This window comes from Squalius cephalus (assembly GCF_949319135.1).
Source record: "Squalius cephalus genome assembly, chromosome: 1".
Lineage (NCBI taxonomy): Eukaryota > Metazoa > Chordata > Actinopteri > Cypriniformes > Leuciscidae > Squalius > Squalius cephalus.
In genome coordinates this window covers 20,150,299-20,166,218 of record NC_137122.1, presented here as the reverse complement: position 1 = coordinate 20,166,218, position 15,920 = coordinate 20,150,299, and the positions used below count along the sequence as shown (strand labels likewise).

Below are 15,920 nucleotides of genomic sequence, written 5' to 3'. Positions count from 1 at the left end.
CTCGAATCAGTCTCAGTCTAGCCTGGCGATAGGCATATGTAAACCCTCGTTGATTAATCTCCCACCTGAAATTAATTTTATAATCTTATTACTCCTAGCATCTTTAAAACAGAACACATAAAGATATCTGTGGAATCACTTTCAGAGCGATTTTATTCAGCTGAGTAACACGTTTTCATCCACTTTTTGTTTTGTTACGTTTTGTTATCGACTAAGTGAATAAAGATCGCTGTCTCCAGCCGTATGTATTCAGATCATTCAAACAAAACAACAACAACAACAACAACAACAAAGTTATTCGCTCTGATTTCAGAGTTACATAACATTTATTTTCTCTAACTCAGGTGCAGCTGTACTGTAACCTAAACATCTTATTTATGTTGGCCTATTTTAACTTTGTTGTTGTTGTGTGTTTTTTATTATTATTTTATATATATATATATATATATATATATATATATATATATATATATATATATATATATATATATATATAGCCTATACATGGTAGGCCTATATATCTCCCGTCTTAACAATTCTAAAATTTGTTTAGAGCTTTTTGGGTTCAACCCAGTTTATTTTCCTAATTTAATATGAGATAAAACTTATATTACATAATAATAAATTGTATTTATACAATTATTTTATTAACGAGTGTCATGTTTGTCATTTTAATTTATCAAGCCAGCTTCAGACCATGAAATCGTGATTTTATGACATTCATTTTGATTTATTCAGATACAAGTAACATGTTGTGGTCAGTAGGCTACTGTCTCCAAAATCCTTCCTATGTTTGACAGATGCTCCATTTTGAACACTTAGTTTTTATTACAGGACACTGAATACAGCATAAAAGGTTGGTATTTTACACACATGGCTTTACACACTACATGCAGAATCTGTAAATCAAACTTCACTTACCAATGCATACATGAGCGGGATGATGACAACTTTATTTTCTCTAGAGCTGCATGCTTTATAGCTAAATTAAACTCGATGAACTCTATTGAACTGAATTGATCTGAATAATGACACTATTGTTTTTTTAAGTTAAAAGTTTATTTTCTTTTTTTTTTCTGCTTTACAGCAGCATTTTATTCAGTTTGAATCAATGAATCAGTAAAGCTGCTTTGCATTAAACATGTAGGCTAGGCCTATTGTATAAAGCGCTATAGAAATAAAGCAGACTTTATTTCATTTAGTTGTGCCATTGCTTTGTACTTTGCGATGTTTTAAAACTGTGACTTTGTTAGTTGTTGTCCTTTATTGTACACATCACTGACTGTAACAACTGAAATAAACCTGTATAAATATATTGTTAGCCTATATATTTTGATAAACGCACTACCATTCAAACGTTTGTGATTAATATAGGATTCTTATTTACGTGCGTTTACTTGATTAAAAATAGATAAAACACCTGAAAAACTGGTTTTGTTGAAGCATAACTGTCAGTAGATATATATCTATATCTATATCTATATCTATATCTATCTATCTATCTATCTATCTATCTATCTATCTATATATATATATACTCCTCTAAATGTCCAACTGAACATTAAACATTAACATAAACTAAAAATTCAACCAACCTGAAAAACAAGATTTTATTGAAGCATAACTGTCAGTAGATAATATATCTATATCTATATCTATCTATATCTATCTATATCTATCTATATATATATATATATATATATATATATATATATATATATATATATATACAGTGCTATGCATAAGTTTAGACACCCATACTAAAGTTGACTAAAAAGAGGAATAAAAAATCATCTTGTGGAAATTGAACTTAATGCCTTAATTAAAAAAATTAGGAAAAATCCAACCTTTAAGGACACCAATTTTCTTTGTGAATGAATAATGTATCGTAAATAAATAAATGTTCTTCCTTAAAATACAGGGTGCATAAGTTTGGACACCCCTATGTTAAATTCCCATAGAGGCACGCAGATTTTTATTTTTAAAGGCCAGTTACTTCATGGATCCAGGATACTATGCATCCTGATAAAGTTCCCTTGGCCTTTGGAATTAAAATAGCCCCACATCATCACATAGCCTTCACCATACCTAGAGATTGGCATGGAGTACTTTCCATAAGATCATCTCTCAATGCAAATCAAACCAGCTATTAGGCTAACTGAAATAAAACCATGCCAATCTCTAGGTATGGTGAAGGCTATGTGATGATGTGGGGCTATTTTAATTCCAAAGGCCAAGGGAACTTTATCAGGATGCATAGTATCCTGGATCCATGAAGTAACTGGCCTTTAAAAATAAAAATCTGCCTGCCTCTATGGGAATTTAACATAGGGGTGTCCAGACTTATGCACCCTGTATTTTAAGGAAGAACATTTATTTATTTATGATACATTATTCATTCACAAAGAAAATTGGTGTCCTTAAAGGTTGGATTTTTCCTAATTTTTTTAATTAAGGCATTAAGTTCAATTTCCAAAAGATGATTTTTTATTCCTCTTTTAGTCAACTTTAGCATGGGTGTCTAAACTTATGCATAGCACTATATATATATATATATATATATATATATATATACTCCTCTAAATGTCCAACTGAACATTAAACATTAACATAAACTACCAACACCTTTCCCTTTACTGGAAAACACATAAAATAACACTTAAAGGAATATTTCACCGCTGGAAAGATGAATGTGTATTTAAATTGGGTCATTTATGTAGTAGAAATGTGAAATTATTTTAGAAGTTGGTGCCTTCTAGACTGAGAAAAGCCAGAAAATGTATTTTTGGCTCATGTGGATGAAAGACAACTCCCAGAATGCACTTGCTTCGCTGCCCTACGAGGCCACTCCCAAGCCACGCCTACCGGTTACAGAGGGTAGTATCAGAAGAAATTATACAACTAGGCTTCTAGTTGACTCGAAACTGAAAAGACGCCGTTTTATCGTGAAATCCCCCTATGGGCGGGTTGAACACATCGGAACGAGCTCCTCCTACTGGCTGTATCTCTAGCCTCTGTAGTTTTGGCCTCTGTCCAAAAAAGCCGCCGATGACGCAAAATTACGATTTTTGCGTCATCTGAGGTTTTTTCCAGACACACAATACAGAAATCTCTCGTCTCAGGGGGACATGAGGGAGGGAAGCACGGTCATTCGAGAATACTGCCCGGTTTCTACTGATACAAAGCATAATGCTAATCGGTGAACTATCCCTTTAATCCCTAAATTTACTCTCCTAATGAAGTCCTTCGCAAAGCATGCTGGGAGCTACAGATCTACTGCCCATTGGCCCGTTTCAGAAAGGAGGTTAAGTGAAAACTCTGAGTATTTTAACCCTGAGGGAAACTCTGGGTTTTCTGTTTCAGAATGGGAGGAATGTCGACCTGCGTAGGCCGTCTGCCGGAAGCTAGTTATTTTAGTCGATAAAGTTTTAATTATGTATATTTTTCATACACAAACACATGGCTTCACTTCAGAAGACCTTTATTAACCCCCTGGAGCCTAATGGATTGCTTTTATGATGGATGATAATTCAAAATTTCATCCTCCATTTACTGCGATTATAAAGCTTCGAAGACCGAGGACTGCGCGGACCGATCGGCGGCTGACTTGAAGCAGTGCATGTCGGTTAGAAATTTTGTCCGACTTGAGAGAGCGCTGTCGCCAAGTATGCCATCAAAGTATTGCGAGAGCTGCCGGCTCGTTCATTTTATGTGTTCTTTAGACATCGGCTGCGGCTGCATGTAACCAATCGGCGAGACTTGCTGCTTGCCAGGAGGAGCTGAAAATGGAGACATGAAGTCGGACACTTTCTGTTTCCCATAGTGACGCTCAGATTAAATGTGCTCTAGTCTTGACTGAGCTCAAACTATTTAACATTTATCTTATTTGTGTGACATTGGACACTTCTCTTTTACAGTTTTGAAACTGGATTGATGACATTCACTCATCACTCCATGCACTGACTGCTCTGACCTACACTAACTACGAACACATTTTCTATCATGAATGCCTATTAAAGACGAATGAGCCAATCAGAGTACATGTGGGGCGGGGTGAGACATGTAACCCTGCCCCCAATCTGAAGGCTGCAGCCAGGTGTACTTGAAATTGCTAGGTCTAAATCCAGGTGATCACTTATATCAAAGTTATATATATCATCAAATCCTCCAGCCCTAAAACTTGTATAGGTTTTTTTTTTTTTTTTTTTTTTTTTTTTTGTCAGTTTTTATTTAAAAACGTCAAATTATGCAGAATATACGATGGTAAATATTTCTTTCATTGATGAGTTGTCAATACAATATATAACAAGACAATATTTAGGGCATAATTTTACCCCGAAATTCAGCATACTGACACAAAATGATAACTGTAAATCCACCTTTCTCTGCCTGGATCAAGTTGTTTCTTGCAGCGATCCATTTGCTTGTCTGTTCTGTGGCTTTCGCCAGTCTATAAAATATACCTTAGATATCTTGTCAAATCTAGTTGTACAGTCAATCTCAAAGCAAAAAATAAATTTAAATAAAACATCAATGCCTAAACGACATTTTATTGCAAATTAAAATAGCATGCTTTTTAATGCGTCTGACGGAGTTGACACAAATTAAGTTATGAAGTGAATAAATGCCATTTTTATAGAAAAAAAAAACATTTTCAGAAAAGCCTGTTCCCTTACATGGCTCATTAGCTGAGACATTTGTCTACAAATATGTCAGTTTATAAATAATGTATAAAAACTAACTTCTTAAACATGTTTTGTCTCTTATCTAAAGAACCAGTGTAATATGTGTTTTGTGTATCTTTCGCGTCTTTTGCCACTCAGTGGGCGTGACCGGCCGACAATGACGTCACGCGCATACCCTCCATCATATTTTGACACTTGAGCGGTTAAAGGGAAAAAAAACTGTTCAGTTGCTCAAAAAAATATGGTTTCATTAAAAATTACCTCCTGATTTCTTGAAGATGACAATTTTGTATTCTTTTTTTTCACCATGTTATTTTTTTCTATGTATTCTTATTCATTTATTGTATGTTATTATATGTTTAATTTCTATTGTTTTAAATCTTTTATGAATTCATTTCTTAATTGACTTTCTCTTAATGTATGTACTTTACTGCCTTGCTTTACCTTGAGTTTCTTATCATATTTTGTGTGTGTGATACCTATACCCTGTGATCTTTGTTCAATAAAAAAAAAAAAAAAAAGGGGAACAAAAGAATTTGTCTCGGTGACAGGATCAGTGCAGACATTTAGTGCAGACATACTTAGGAATTAGACAATAAAATGAAATATAACACAATAATAATAACAGCAGGACAGAATAATGCATTGTCTGCTTTTATTAAGATATAAGAATTGCTGTAAGAATGTCACACAGCGCCCTATGCTGGTCTGTCAGCAGCGCCCACATAAACTGTGTGTGTGTGTGTGTGTGTGTTTGTGTGTGTGTGTTTGCGCACGCGCAGTCGCCTGTTCGGATGCGAACTGATACCCGGATGTTAATCGGCGCGGCGTCCAGTGCGCAGCTGCAGGCCGGACTGACTGAGGTGAGCAAAACAAACCCAAACATGTACAAACATACACAACATATTTCAAGTTAGCATCAACATACATATGTATATATGTCACATAATCCATTAGACTGATGTTTGAAGGCTATCTTTGTTATTTTGCCAACGTAAGCTGAAGTATCTTAGTTGTTATGTTTTCATCGAAATCCACTGAATAATTAAATGTATAGGAGCCGTATATCAACTTATGTGACACGAAATGATACAAGTAACACTATTATACCCGCTTTACGTGCTATTAAACGAATTCTTTGCGGTCAAATGGCTGTGTGTAAATGCGCCATAATTAGCACGTTAGCTTGGTAAGTTTATGCAGGAAGATGAATAAAACATCTTTATGGCAAAAAATCACAAATGATTCCGAGTGATCATAGTTCATTTCAAGTTGCACATTGGTCTTTAAAGTACAGTAAATAAATAATATCATAGTATGGTCATATTTTAGCACCATGGTAAATATCAGTGTACTTTGATATTGCCTTGCTAACAAAACTACTTTGCTAACATTTCCATTAAGTTGTAAAAAAACGGTATTTTTTAATGTTCTCCGAACTTTTAAAATGTCCCTATTAAATGTTTTACAACGTTCTTTGTGTCATTCGAACGTTACGTGAACATTCCATTTTGATTATTCTGCAAGCATTATTGGAATGTTACTTTTCGAATGTTCTCTGAACGTTCTAAAACAAGTAACATTTAAAACACGTTTCAGGGAAAAAAATAAATAAAATCAAAATCCATAAATAATGTTTTTGTGCTGACGGTTTGAGAACATTATTAAAAACCTTATAGCGTTGAGCATGTGTTCTATCAGTATTACTGGAAGACCATTAGCCAAGTTTTGTGAACCTTCCCTGTTATCTGGGTATATAATCAATGTAATGTTGTGTTTATGTAAGAAAGTTTGTAAATATTATCATTAAAAAAATAATAGAATAAAATCTTTACTGCTATATCTCTGGCTTTTGGAATTCGCTGAAGTTGCAGCTTTACGACTTGTATGGCATAAACACAGGACATAAATAAGGTGTAGAAAACAGGCCACCGTTAAATAAATGTGCGGCACAATGAACCCATGTTGAGTGCGTGTGTGTCGGTTCACAGAAACAGGAAGGGAGAAGCAGTTCATGGAAGACAGTCACCATAAGACAGGAGACCGCAGTCATCCGGAGGTGTGTGTGAGACTAGCTTCATCTGGAAATCACACATAGGCTATATATTACTATGCAGACATCTGATGAACACTTTGCTTTTATTACAGGACACTGAAGACGGCTCAAAAGGTTGGTATTTTACACACACACACACACACACACACACACACACACACACACACACACACACACTACATACAGAATCTATAAATCTAATCATAGTCATATCGTCAGCGATACATGATTATCGGTGGCGGGTGGAGATGGGGATTGCAATAGTTTACTTATTTGATCATTAATTTACATATTTACTTGTTTATTTACTCATTCATTTAATTATTTATTACGGGAAATGAGAATCTTTTACTATCAGTTGATGAAGAAAAATGTCATGTCGCATAGAAATATTTCACTGAAAAGGCAAGTCTGTGGATATCGCACGCAATGTGCAAACTTTGTTGCTCAAGACTTAAGCTCCTTACACACTGAGTCCGAAATGTTCGCATGCGTTTTTTCGTATTCATCATTCGGTGGCTCTGAATTGTCAAAACACCTCTCAGAATGCTTGCTACTGATGCGAAAAACGCAGAAAATAGAGCCCGATCCCAAAAATGTTATGTCGGACGGAAGTTTCGGAGGCAGTGTGTAAATGTGACCGTATTTATTTTTTAACGTGCGAACATTTCGAAGTGAAAGTGAAAGCAAAAACGGACTGAGCTTTTGGCATCTGACGCTGCATTGACGGCACATTGATTCTCTCGGACGCGACGAGAGCTGAAACTGCTTCTGCTGATAATGGCTTATCAATTATCTTAATTTATTAGCGTAATATTGTGGACCATACATTAATGACAGTGAAAAAATGAGAAGAATCAATATTACTTGTCAAACAAGTTTTGCTTTAAGTCTGCGTTTGAAGCTGCTTTAGGTTTTTATCGCTGACTGATGATTGTGCTGTGTTCAGTCATTACGCCTCTATAATCTTTGTAATAATAGTAATCATTATTAATAATAATAATTTGTATCTTTATTAGTCTCTTTAAATGTTTTGTTTATGTGCTATGGAAACAAAACAGTGTTGACTGACTACCATTGTCATCTTAAACAACAACTATAACAAGATGCGTGTCTTTTATAACAAGCACTCTTGACAGTTTGTCAGTGGATCACCTTGCAATTCAATTTTGATGTGGGATGAAGTTTTGTAGTCGGATTTAAAGGGATAGTTCACTTTGAAATTAAATTTTGGTATGTTTTAGCTTACCTGAAGGGCATCCAAGATGTAGGTGTCTTTTTTTCCGCAGTAGTTTCAATTTTGATATTTTTAGGTCAAACCGTTCTTGTCTGTCAGTCATTTAATGCAGGTGTGTGGTCACTGTCTCAAAGAGCATGCACAGAGTCCAAATTAAAACAATTCCCCATCGTCCAAATTAAACAATTCCCCATCGTAAGTACACATTGATGGCCTAAGACACGAAACGAGCGGTTTGTGTGAGAAAACGAACAGTATTTATATCGTTTTTACCTCTTATACACAGCCACGTCCAAGTGATCTGATCTGAGGGCGCAGTATAGGTATATATACACTAGATGTCACCTTAAAGACATTCGTTCCAATGAACTGCCGTAGACAAGGCGACATCTAGTGTATATGTCTATGCACCGGTCTGTGCACACGTCACACACCAGGATGCGCTCCTGCCCTCAGATCATTTGGACGTGGCTGTGTACAAGAGTTAAAAACGATATAAATACTGTTCGTTTTCTCACACAACCTGCTCGTTTCGTGTCTTATGCCATTAATGTGTACGATGGGGAATTGTTTAATTTGGACGATGGGGAATTGTTTTAATTTGGACTCTGTGCATACTCTTTGAGACAGTGACCGTAGACCTGCGTTATATGACTAAGAGACAAGAACGGTTTGACCTAAAAATATCAAAAGTGAAACTACTGCGGAAACAAAGACACCTACATCTTGGATGCCCTTCAGGTAAGCTAAAACATACCAAAATTTAATTTCAATATTATTAATTTTAATATCCCTTTAACAACATTTTCATTGAGTCCTCTTCAATCCTCAGACGCAAGTCTGTGATGTCGTTATTAAAATTAGGAAAGGCAAATGAATTGTTGGTCCTAATATTTATTTGATAATAATACTAGCCTGATGATAATAATAATAATAATAATAAGTTAATGTTTTAAAGAGAAAATGAGGCAATTATCCTCTTGATATCTTCAAAGGACTGTCGTCGATACACAACACTATCGGCACAACACTAATGCATACGTGAAACTCTCGAATACACAAATCTGAAGCCGTCACATACATTATTAGCATTCAGAAGTTTGAGGTCAGTAAGATTAATGTTTTTTTCTGCTCACCAAGGCTGCATTTATTTGATTAAAACTACAAAAAAACAGTAATATTGTGAATTATTACAATTTAAAACAGCTGCTGTTTTACAACAAGCACAAATATGTGATTATACAGTAAAGTGTAATTTATTCCTGTGATCAAAGCTGAGTTTTCAGCATCATTACTCCAGTCTTCAGTGTCACATGATCCTTCAGAAATCAGTATAATATGATGATTTGATGCTCAAGAAACACTTATGATTACTATCAGTGTTGAAAAACAGTTATTTACATTTTTAATTTCAGGATTCTTTGATGAATAGAAATAATAAACAGCATTTATCTGAAATATAATCTTTTGTAACATTAAACACTACCGTTAAAAAGTTTGGGGTCAGTATGAATTTGTATTTAATTTTTTGGGGGAAAGAAATAAAAGATAAAGATCAAGGATGAATTAAAGTGATCAAAAGTTAAAGTAAAGTAATTTCTAATGTCACAAAAGATTATATTTCAAATAAATGCTGTTCTTTTGAACTTTCTATTCATCAGAGAATCCTGAAGAAAAAAAACATCTTTCAACATTAATAATAATGAATGTTTCTTGAGCATCAAAGCATCATAGTAGAAGGATTTCTGAAGGATCATGTGACACTGAAGATGGGCGTACTGATTTGATCACAGGAATAAATTACAGTTTAAAATATATTACAATAGAAAACAGTTATTTTAAATTGTCATAATATTTAACAATATTACTGTTCTTTTTGTATTTATTTATCAAATAAATGCAGCCTTGGTGAGCAGAAGAGACTTCTTTAAAAAGCATTAAAAATCTTACCGATCCAAAACTTCGGACTGGTAGTGTCTGTTGTGTTTTGGTTTCTGATTTCATTAGAAGTACACAGTCTTGTCTTGTTTTTATTAGTGATTCACCGAAATTAAACCAAAACCCAAATGAACGTGTTTTATTTATCCAACAACTGAAACCGAAAATAAAGTTTGGTTGATTAGGTAATTGAACTCAGTGTGGTGTCGTGTTCAATTAAACCAGGCGTTGTAAAGTCACCGGTTTCAGCTCTCTAAAGCTTTTTCAGCCAAAACTTAATTTATTTTTTTATTTTTTTATATAAAAAAATAAATCATTTTAATCATTTTTTATATGCTGTTTCGTTTCAATATTTTTGGTTGCCAAATTTTTTGTGCATCACTATCTCTTTTCTGACTCTCAAATATGTTTTGCTTAGAATCAAATGCTGTGTTGTGATTAATATGGGAGCTGATTGGTTTCGTTCAAGGTTTGAAACTCTTTTATGAAGAATTGTTGACATATATGCGAATAAGTTGTTGCACTTTCCTATAATTTTTTTTACATTTTTTTCCTAAATGATATGTCGTAATCATTTGTTAACAAGTATTCTTTACTTCAATGAGCTGATTGTTTCTGTCTTAAATTATTAAATTGTTTAAATTAATACATTTTTAGCTAACTGTGATTTGTAGATATGAACATTACATAACTTAGTCACCTCTGATAAAAATCACTCAAAATTATGTGGATTCATGCATTTTCTGTAAAGCTGCTTTGAAATGATTTGTATTGTGAAAAGCGCTATACAGATAAATGTGAATTGAGTTTCTCAAAATGCATCACTTGGTTGTGCAGAATTTAGACATTTAATGCCACTTGAGACCATTGAGGATTTGTAGAATTAATTTTGAGACGTGCTATCCTGTAGGGCTGTAATAAACTAAAAATTCGAATTTCGAATATTTGTCGAATCAAAACAAAACTTTGCATTCGAATTTTTGGTGTGTCAAGAGACGCGCGAGACATGATGATGACGTTAGGGATACAACGCGGTGCGGCTGCGTTGTTTATTTTAAAAATTGCGGGAAAAGGCTTCCAGCTGACGAAAACCCTCTCAGTTGATGACTAAAATCGTGCAGCGACATGCTTGACCAAACCTTCACATCAGTCAGAGCTGAGCGTGTGTTCATCAGCTGAAAACATTGTCAACAAAAAGTACTCAGATCCAGTTGACGTACAATGTAGATGTAGTGAGTAGAAGTAGATTGTTTCTGAATGGCAGTTTGCTGTTTTGTGTTGTAGTACGCTTCTGTTGAAGCGTGTTTTCTCAGGTTACTGATACACTTACACAGTTTTATGCGCAATTGTAACCTAATTTTCTTTGCATGAAATTATATTTTATTTAAGGACAATTGTTTCAAAAGTAAATGCACTTAAAAAAGTGAGTGTCATTTAATTTCAATAAAAGATGCCATGCTTGATTTGGTTTGTATTGGCTTCTTGCGCTCGCTTGCGCCCTCTTGTGGGCATAGGAGACAATACAGTACTTTTTCCCTCTGAAATTAAAGGGATAGTTCAGCCAAAAATGAAAATTAGCCCATGATTTACTCACCTTCAAGTCATTCTAGGTGTATTTGGCCGGAAGCTAGTTATTTTACTTTATAAAGTTTTAAATATGGATATTTTTCTTACTCAAACTCATCGCTTCGCTTCAGAAGTTGTTTATTAACCCAGTAGAGCTCTTTTATGATGGATAGATGCACTTTTATGGACTTCAAAACAGAAACAGCCATTCACTGCCATTAAAAGGCTTTGAAGAGCCAGGACATTGTTTAATATAACTCCGATTGTATTCGTCTGAAAGAAGAATATCATATACACCTAGGATGACTTGAGGGTGAGTAAATCATGGGGTAATTTTCATTTTTGGGTGAACTATCCCTTTAAGTTTTGCATTCAGAATTAAAATTTTGCTAATGTTTAAGAAAAAAATTCGAATTAAGTTTTTCAGTCATTTTGACAGCCCTACTATCCTGTGCTGTGCGCTTAATTTCTTCTTAACCCCTCATGTCAGAATCGGGCTCCTCTCCGTCTGCGGCATCTTTCAGCACGCTCACCTGTGCCTCATCCCGACCCAGTACCGCCGAAACACCCTCCCCCTGTCCTGTTGTCGGGGGTTCGTCGGGCCCCCCTGAGGGAGGGAACAATGCAAAGTGGGCCGCTGTGGCCGACGGACAGCCCCCCCCCGCGGTGTCCCAGCGCCCCATGCCCCGCGAAGTGCCCCCGCGCTTCCGCAACACGCCGGAGCCAAAGGTGCTACTGAAGAGGGGCCAGCCGCCACTGTCCTGCATGCTGCTGGGGGGCGCGAACGGAGCGGACAACACGCCCCGACTTCCCCTGCAGGAGCACGCTGAAGCCTCAGGTGGGTCCAGCTAAAACTGTTGGGACGGTTCACACAGAACGGTCTTTAATCCTCTGGTGCTCTTCGCGTGTCATTCAAAAATGGCCGAAATTTATTTTCTTATCTCAATGAATGTACTATGTTGTAGTTCGATAATCTATTTTTTTCATATTGTGTATTTTTAGATGATTTTATGGTACTAAATGATATTTACGCTGTATTTATAATCCATTTATTCACTTTTTTGAGCATAGACCTGAAAATTAAATTTTCAACTTAAACTGTCGTAAATCTCGAATGCTTTAGAGCACTTAAGCTTGATCTCTTTTCAAATACGACACTTGGCAGATTATTGCTGAAGTGAAAAAAGTTTTAAAAATTGAACGTAAAAAAGGTTACAGAATTTTACATTTATTGTTGTGAAAAATGTTACATTTTTATATGAAATTTAAATTTTCAAAAACGTTTTACTCTAAAACTGTGAGAAAATCAAAGCCATAAATCTAAACAAGTTGTGTTTAAAATTTGAGCTTGATACCTCCAAAATTTAGCTTTCAGTAAGATTTTGTTTGGCCGCAGTACCAAAAGTTTTCACTTGATAAAATTCGTCTCCCATTAATTTCCAATGCGCTCATTTTTCACAGCGAGGAGCACAAAGTGTGGCTATTTTTCAGGACCATTTAACCTGTTCGAATCATGTCCATGATTTTTTTTTGTGTGTTCACATAGCAAGTGCCAAAACCTTTAATAAGTTTCGTACCCTTCCGATGAAGAAAAAAAAAAAGAAAAAATACAATTTGACTGAAGAGCACCATGGTAAAATGTATTCAACAGAGCTGAGAGAGTCTTATATGGGTGGAAGTACTGCATGCATGTAAATCTGCCTGCATGAGTGATTTTTAGAATTTTGTAATTGGCAGGATTCAAATTGCTTAGAGACCTGCAGGTTTTTTTTTTTTTTTTTTGTGGACTGGGAACAGATTTTGTGTAGGCCGAATATCATGACAATGAGGACTTCTTTTTTATTTTATTGCATCAACTTCACATGTACAAGATTTATGCAAAAAAAAAAAAAGAAATTCATCTTGCCATTACTTTTATGCTTTGTAAGTCTGTGTACATGACTAAAATAAAGTTTATCAAATCAAACCAACTCGAAAACAGAGATTTCGAGAATATAAGATTTTAAACATGTTTGATTTACACAATACCGTTCAAAAGTTTTAAAGATCTTTTATGTTATTATGATAAGTTTGAATATATTAGGTCATTATGAAACTGGCGGTACAGATTAGAGTATGGTGGGCTAGTTAATGAATGGGAAACATTCTTGTGTCCAGTCTTGAGTATCACATGATCCTTCAGAAATCATTCTAATATGCTGATTTGCTGCTCAAGAAACATTTCTGATTATTATCAGTGTTGAAAAGGGTTGTGCTATTAATGAAGTGTGGAAACTACAATAAAGTGTGTTTTTTGATTAACTGAAATTTAGAATCAACAGCATTTATTTGTGTAACAAATTTCCTTTTTCACTTTTGATCAATTTAATGCATCCTTACTGAATGAAAGTATGAATTTCTTACAAATATATATCATAGTGACACCAAACTTTTGTACAGTATGTTTGTTTATATGTAGAGTTTCATATATTAGGCTAATGATTGATTTTTTTTTTTGTGTGTGTGTGTGTGTTCTGATGTTTGTTTTTCCTCTTTCAGATCATACGGTAGATTCAGTTTCTCTGCACTCATCGTCTGACGCCTCTGCCACTCCCACTTATGCAAATTACACATGGGGGCTTGGCTCAGAAGGTCAACCCTCTGCTCAGGGAATGGACAAGGATAATCCTGACGTAGAGAAATGGCCAAGACCGGAAGACCATTGGAATAGTGATCAGACCCCACAGTCTGCCAGGTTAGGGATGGATGAGTCTGCCGCCCTGGGAATGAACAGTTCTTCTCAACTCTCTGAATATGCAGAAGCCAGTGTGGCAGGAGGTGCATCCTCACAGTCCGAGAATAAAGAGCCCGTTAAAGGAGTCAATCAACATTTAAATTCCAAGGTGTCGTCACCTTCTGGAGACCAGGAGCGCACTCAAAACTACAACCCTGATGACCCTGATAGAGCGTCTTCAGGTCGAGATCTCTTAACTCACACTGCCTCTGAGGAATCTCCTCCTGCACCCTTGAGTCCAGCCAATGCGCTGTACCAGACTCTTTGCAAGAACAAAGAGCCCATTACTGGGGATTGGGCTGGACCAAATGATGGTGGAGATGTTAGAATCTCCAGTGCGGATTTGTGGGATACAGGACAAGACCCTGTTGGGAAGAGCAGTAATGCAGTAGGTGGAAGTTCAGGTGATGGCACTGGCATCTCTCAGGGAAAGTGGAATGAAGACACAGTAGGTTCAAACAAACAGGCAGCTACAGGATGGACCTCAAACTTAGCAGATGGAGCATCAAAAGAGGTTGGGAGAGAGATCTCTGAGGTAAGAATGGATAGTTTACAGGACTCTTCAATGCTTGCAAACAGTGTGGGATCAAGAGAAGACAATCAGAAAGCAGGAGATGGCTGGAATGGGTCAGAGAAAGAATCGACTGGTAGAGAAAGCAATGAAGATGGGAAGCAAGCCCACAATCTGGTTCAAAGTCCCTCCGGACGTCAGGCCCTTCACCCAGATGAAGCCTTGCAGAGCATGATCAATCACACTAACCTGGATCCTAAAGTGCTGTGCAACACGGGATGGGGCAAGACCCAGATCAAGCAGAACGTTGCCTGGGATTTCGAGGGCGACAGTGTGAACGTTGGTTGGGATGCTGAAGCGCACACAGACCGAAGTAAAGAGGGCCGGAGGAATGCAGGTGATCTTTCCAGCTCCAAAATGCAGAAGCAGGAGGTTAGACAGGTGGGTCGAGCTCAAGGGTGGACAGGACATGGAGAAACAAGTGTTGGGATTGGTCGCAAAGTGAGTGGTTGGGGAGAAGAACAAGAGGCTGAAGATACAGGCAGGAGGGAAGGAAAGGAGTGGAAACAGGGTGGTGGAAGTGAGTGGACGGCATTGCCTGAGGGTGGAGGCTGGAAGGAAGAGAGAGGCAGTGACAGCAAGAATCAGGATGAGGATATCCCGGAAGAGTCGGGACAGCGGAGTGGAGGCTGGGGAGGTAACGGGGGCGGCAGTGTCAAACAGCACCAGGGATGGGGCGAGAAGCTTCTTCCATCACCGATACCAAACAAACAAACAGCACTTAAAACCCAAAATCAACAACCGCAGCAGCAATCGCAGACCCAGCAGCAAATGCCGGGATATCCAAAGGCCTTGCAGGAGAGGGGTCGTCCAGGAGAGCTGGATGACCAGGGGAAAGGATCCGGGTGGAGCTGTGGGCCAATCCCTCAGATGCCTTCAGTTGTAGAGCCGAGTGGGTGGGATGAACCCTCGCCTCAGTCCATCAACCGGAAGATTGAGATCGATGATGGCACGTCTGCATGGGGTGATCCGTCACGCTACAGCAACAAGAACGTCAATCTGTGGGATAAGAACAGTGCACCGGCCCAACAGCAGTCGTCTGGAAGACCGCCTGGAACCGCATCGAAGAACTCGGGTAAGAAGGCAGCAGTTCA

The 15,920-nt window shown here is 36.9% G+C and overlaps 1 protein-coding gene across 3 annotated transcripts in view; it reads left to right on the top strand.

Moving 5' to 3' along the window:
* Positions 1-5,467: 5,467 nt before the first annotated feature.
* Positions 5,468-15,920, top strand: part of tnrc6bb.1 (trinucleotide repeat containing adaptor 6Bb.1) — a 28,622-nt gene continuing 18,169 nt past the window's right edge. For all 3 annotated transcript variants that reach the window (XR_013822220.1, XM_079880600.1, XM_079880599.1), the window contains exons 1-5: positions 5,468-5,548; positions 6,677-6,744; positions 6,834-6,855; positions 11,973-12,320; positions 14,021-15,901. Coding sequence is in view for 2 of the 3 variants with exons in the window: in XM_079880600.1 (XP_079736726.1) it covers positions 6,700-6,744; positions 6,834-6,855; positions 11,973-12,320; positions 14,021-15,901 (2,296 nt within the window). In the remaining variant the exon portion in view is untranslated. The remainder of the gene's footprint in view (positions 5,549-6,676; positions 6,745-6,833; positions 6,856-11,972; positions 12,321-14,020; positions 15,902-15,920) is intronic.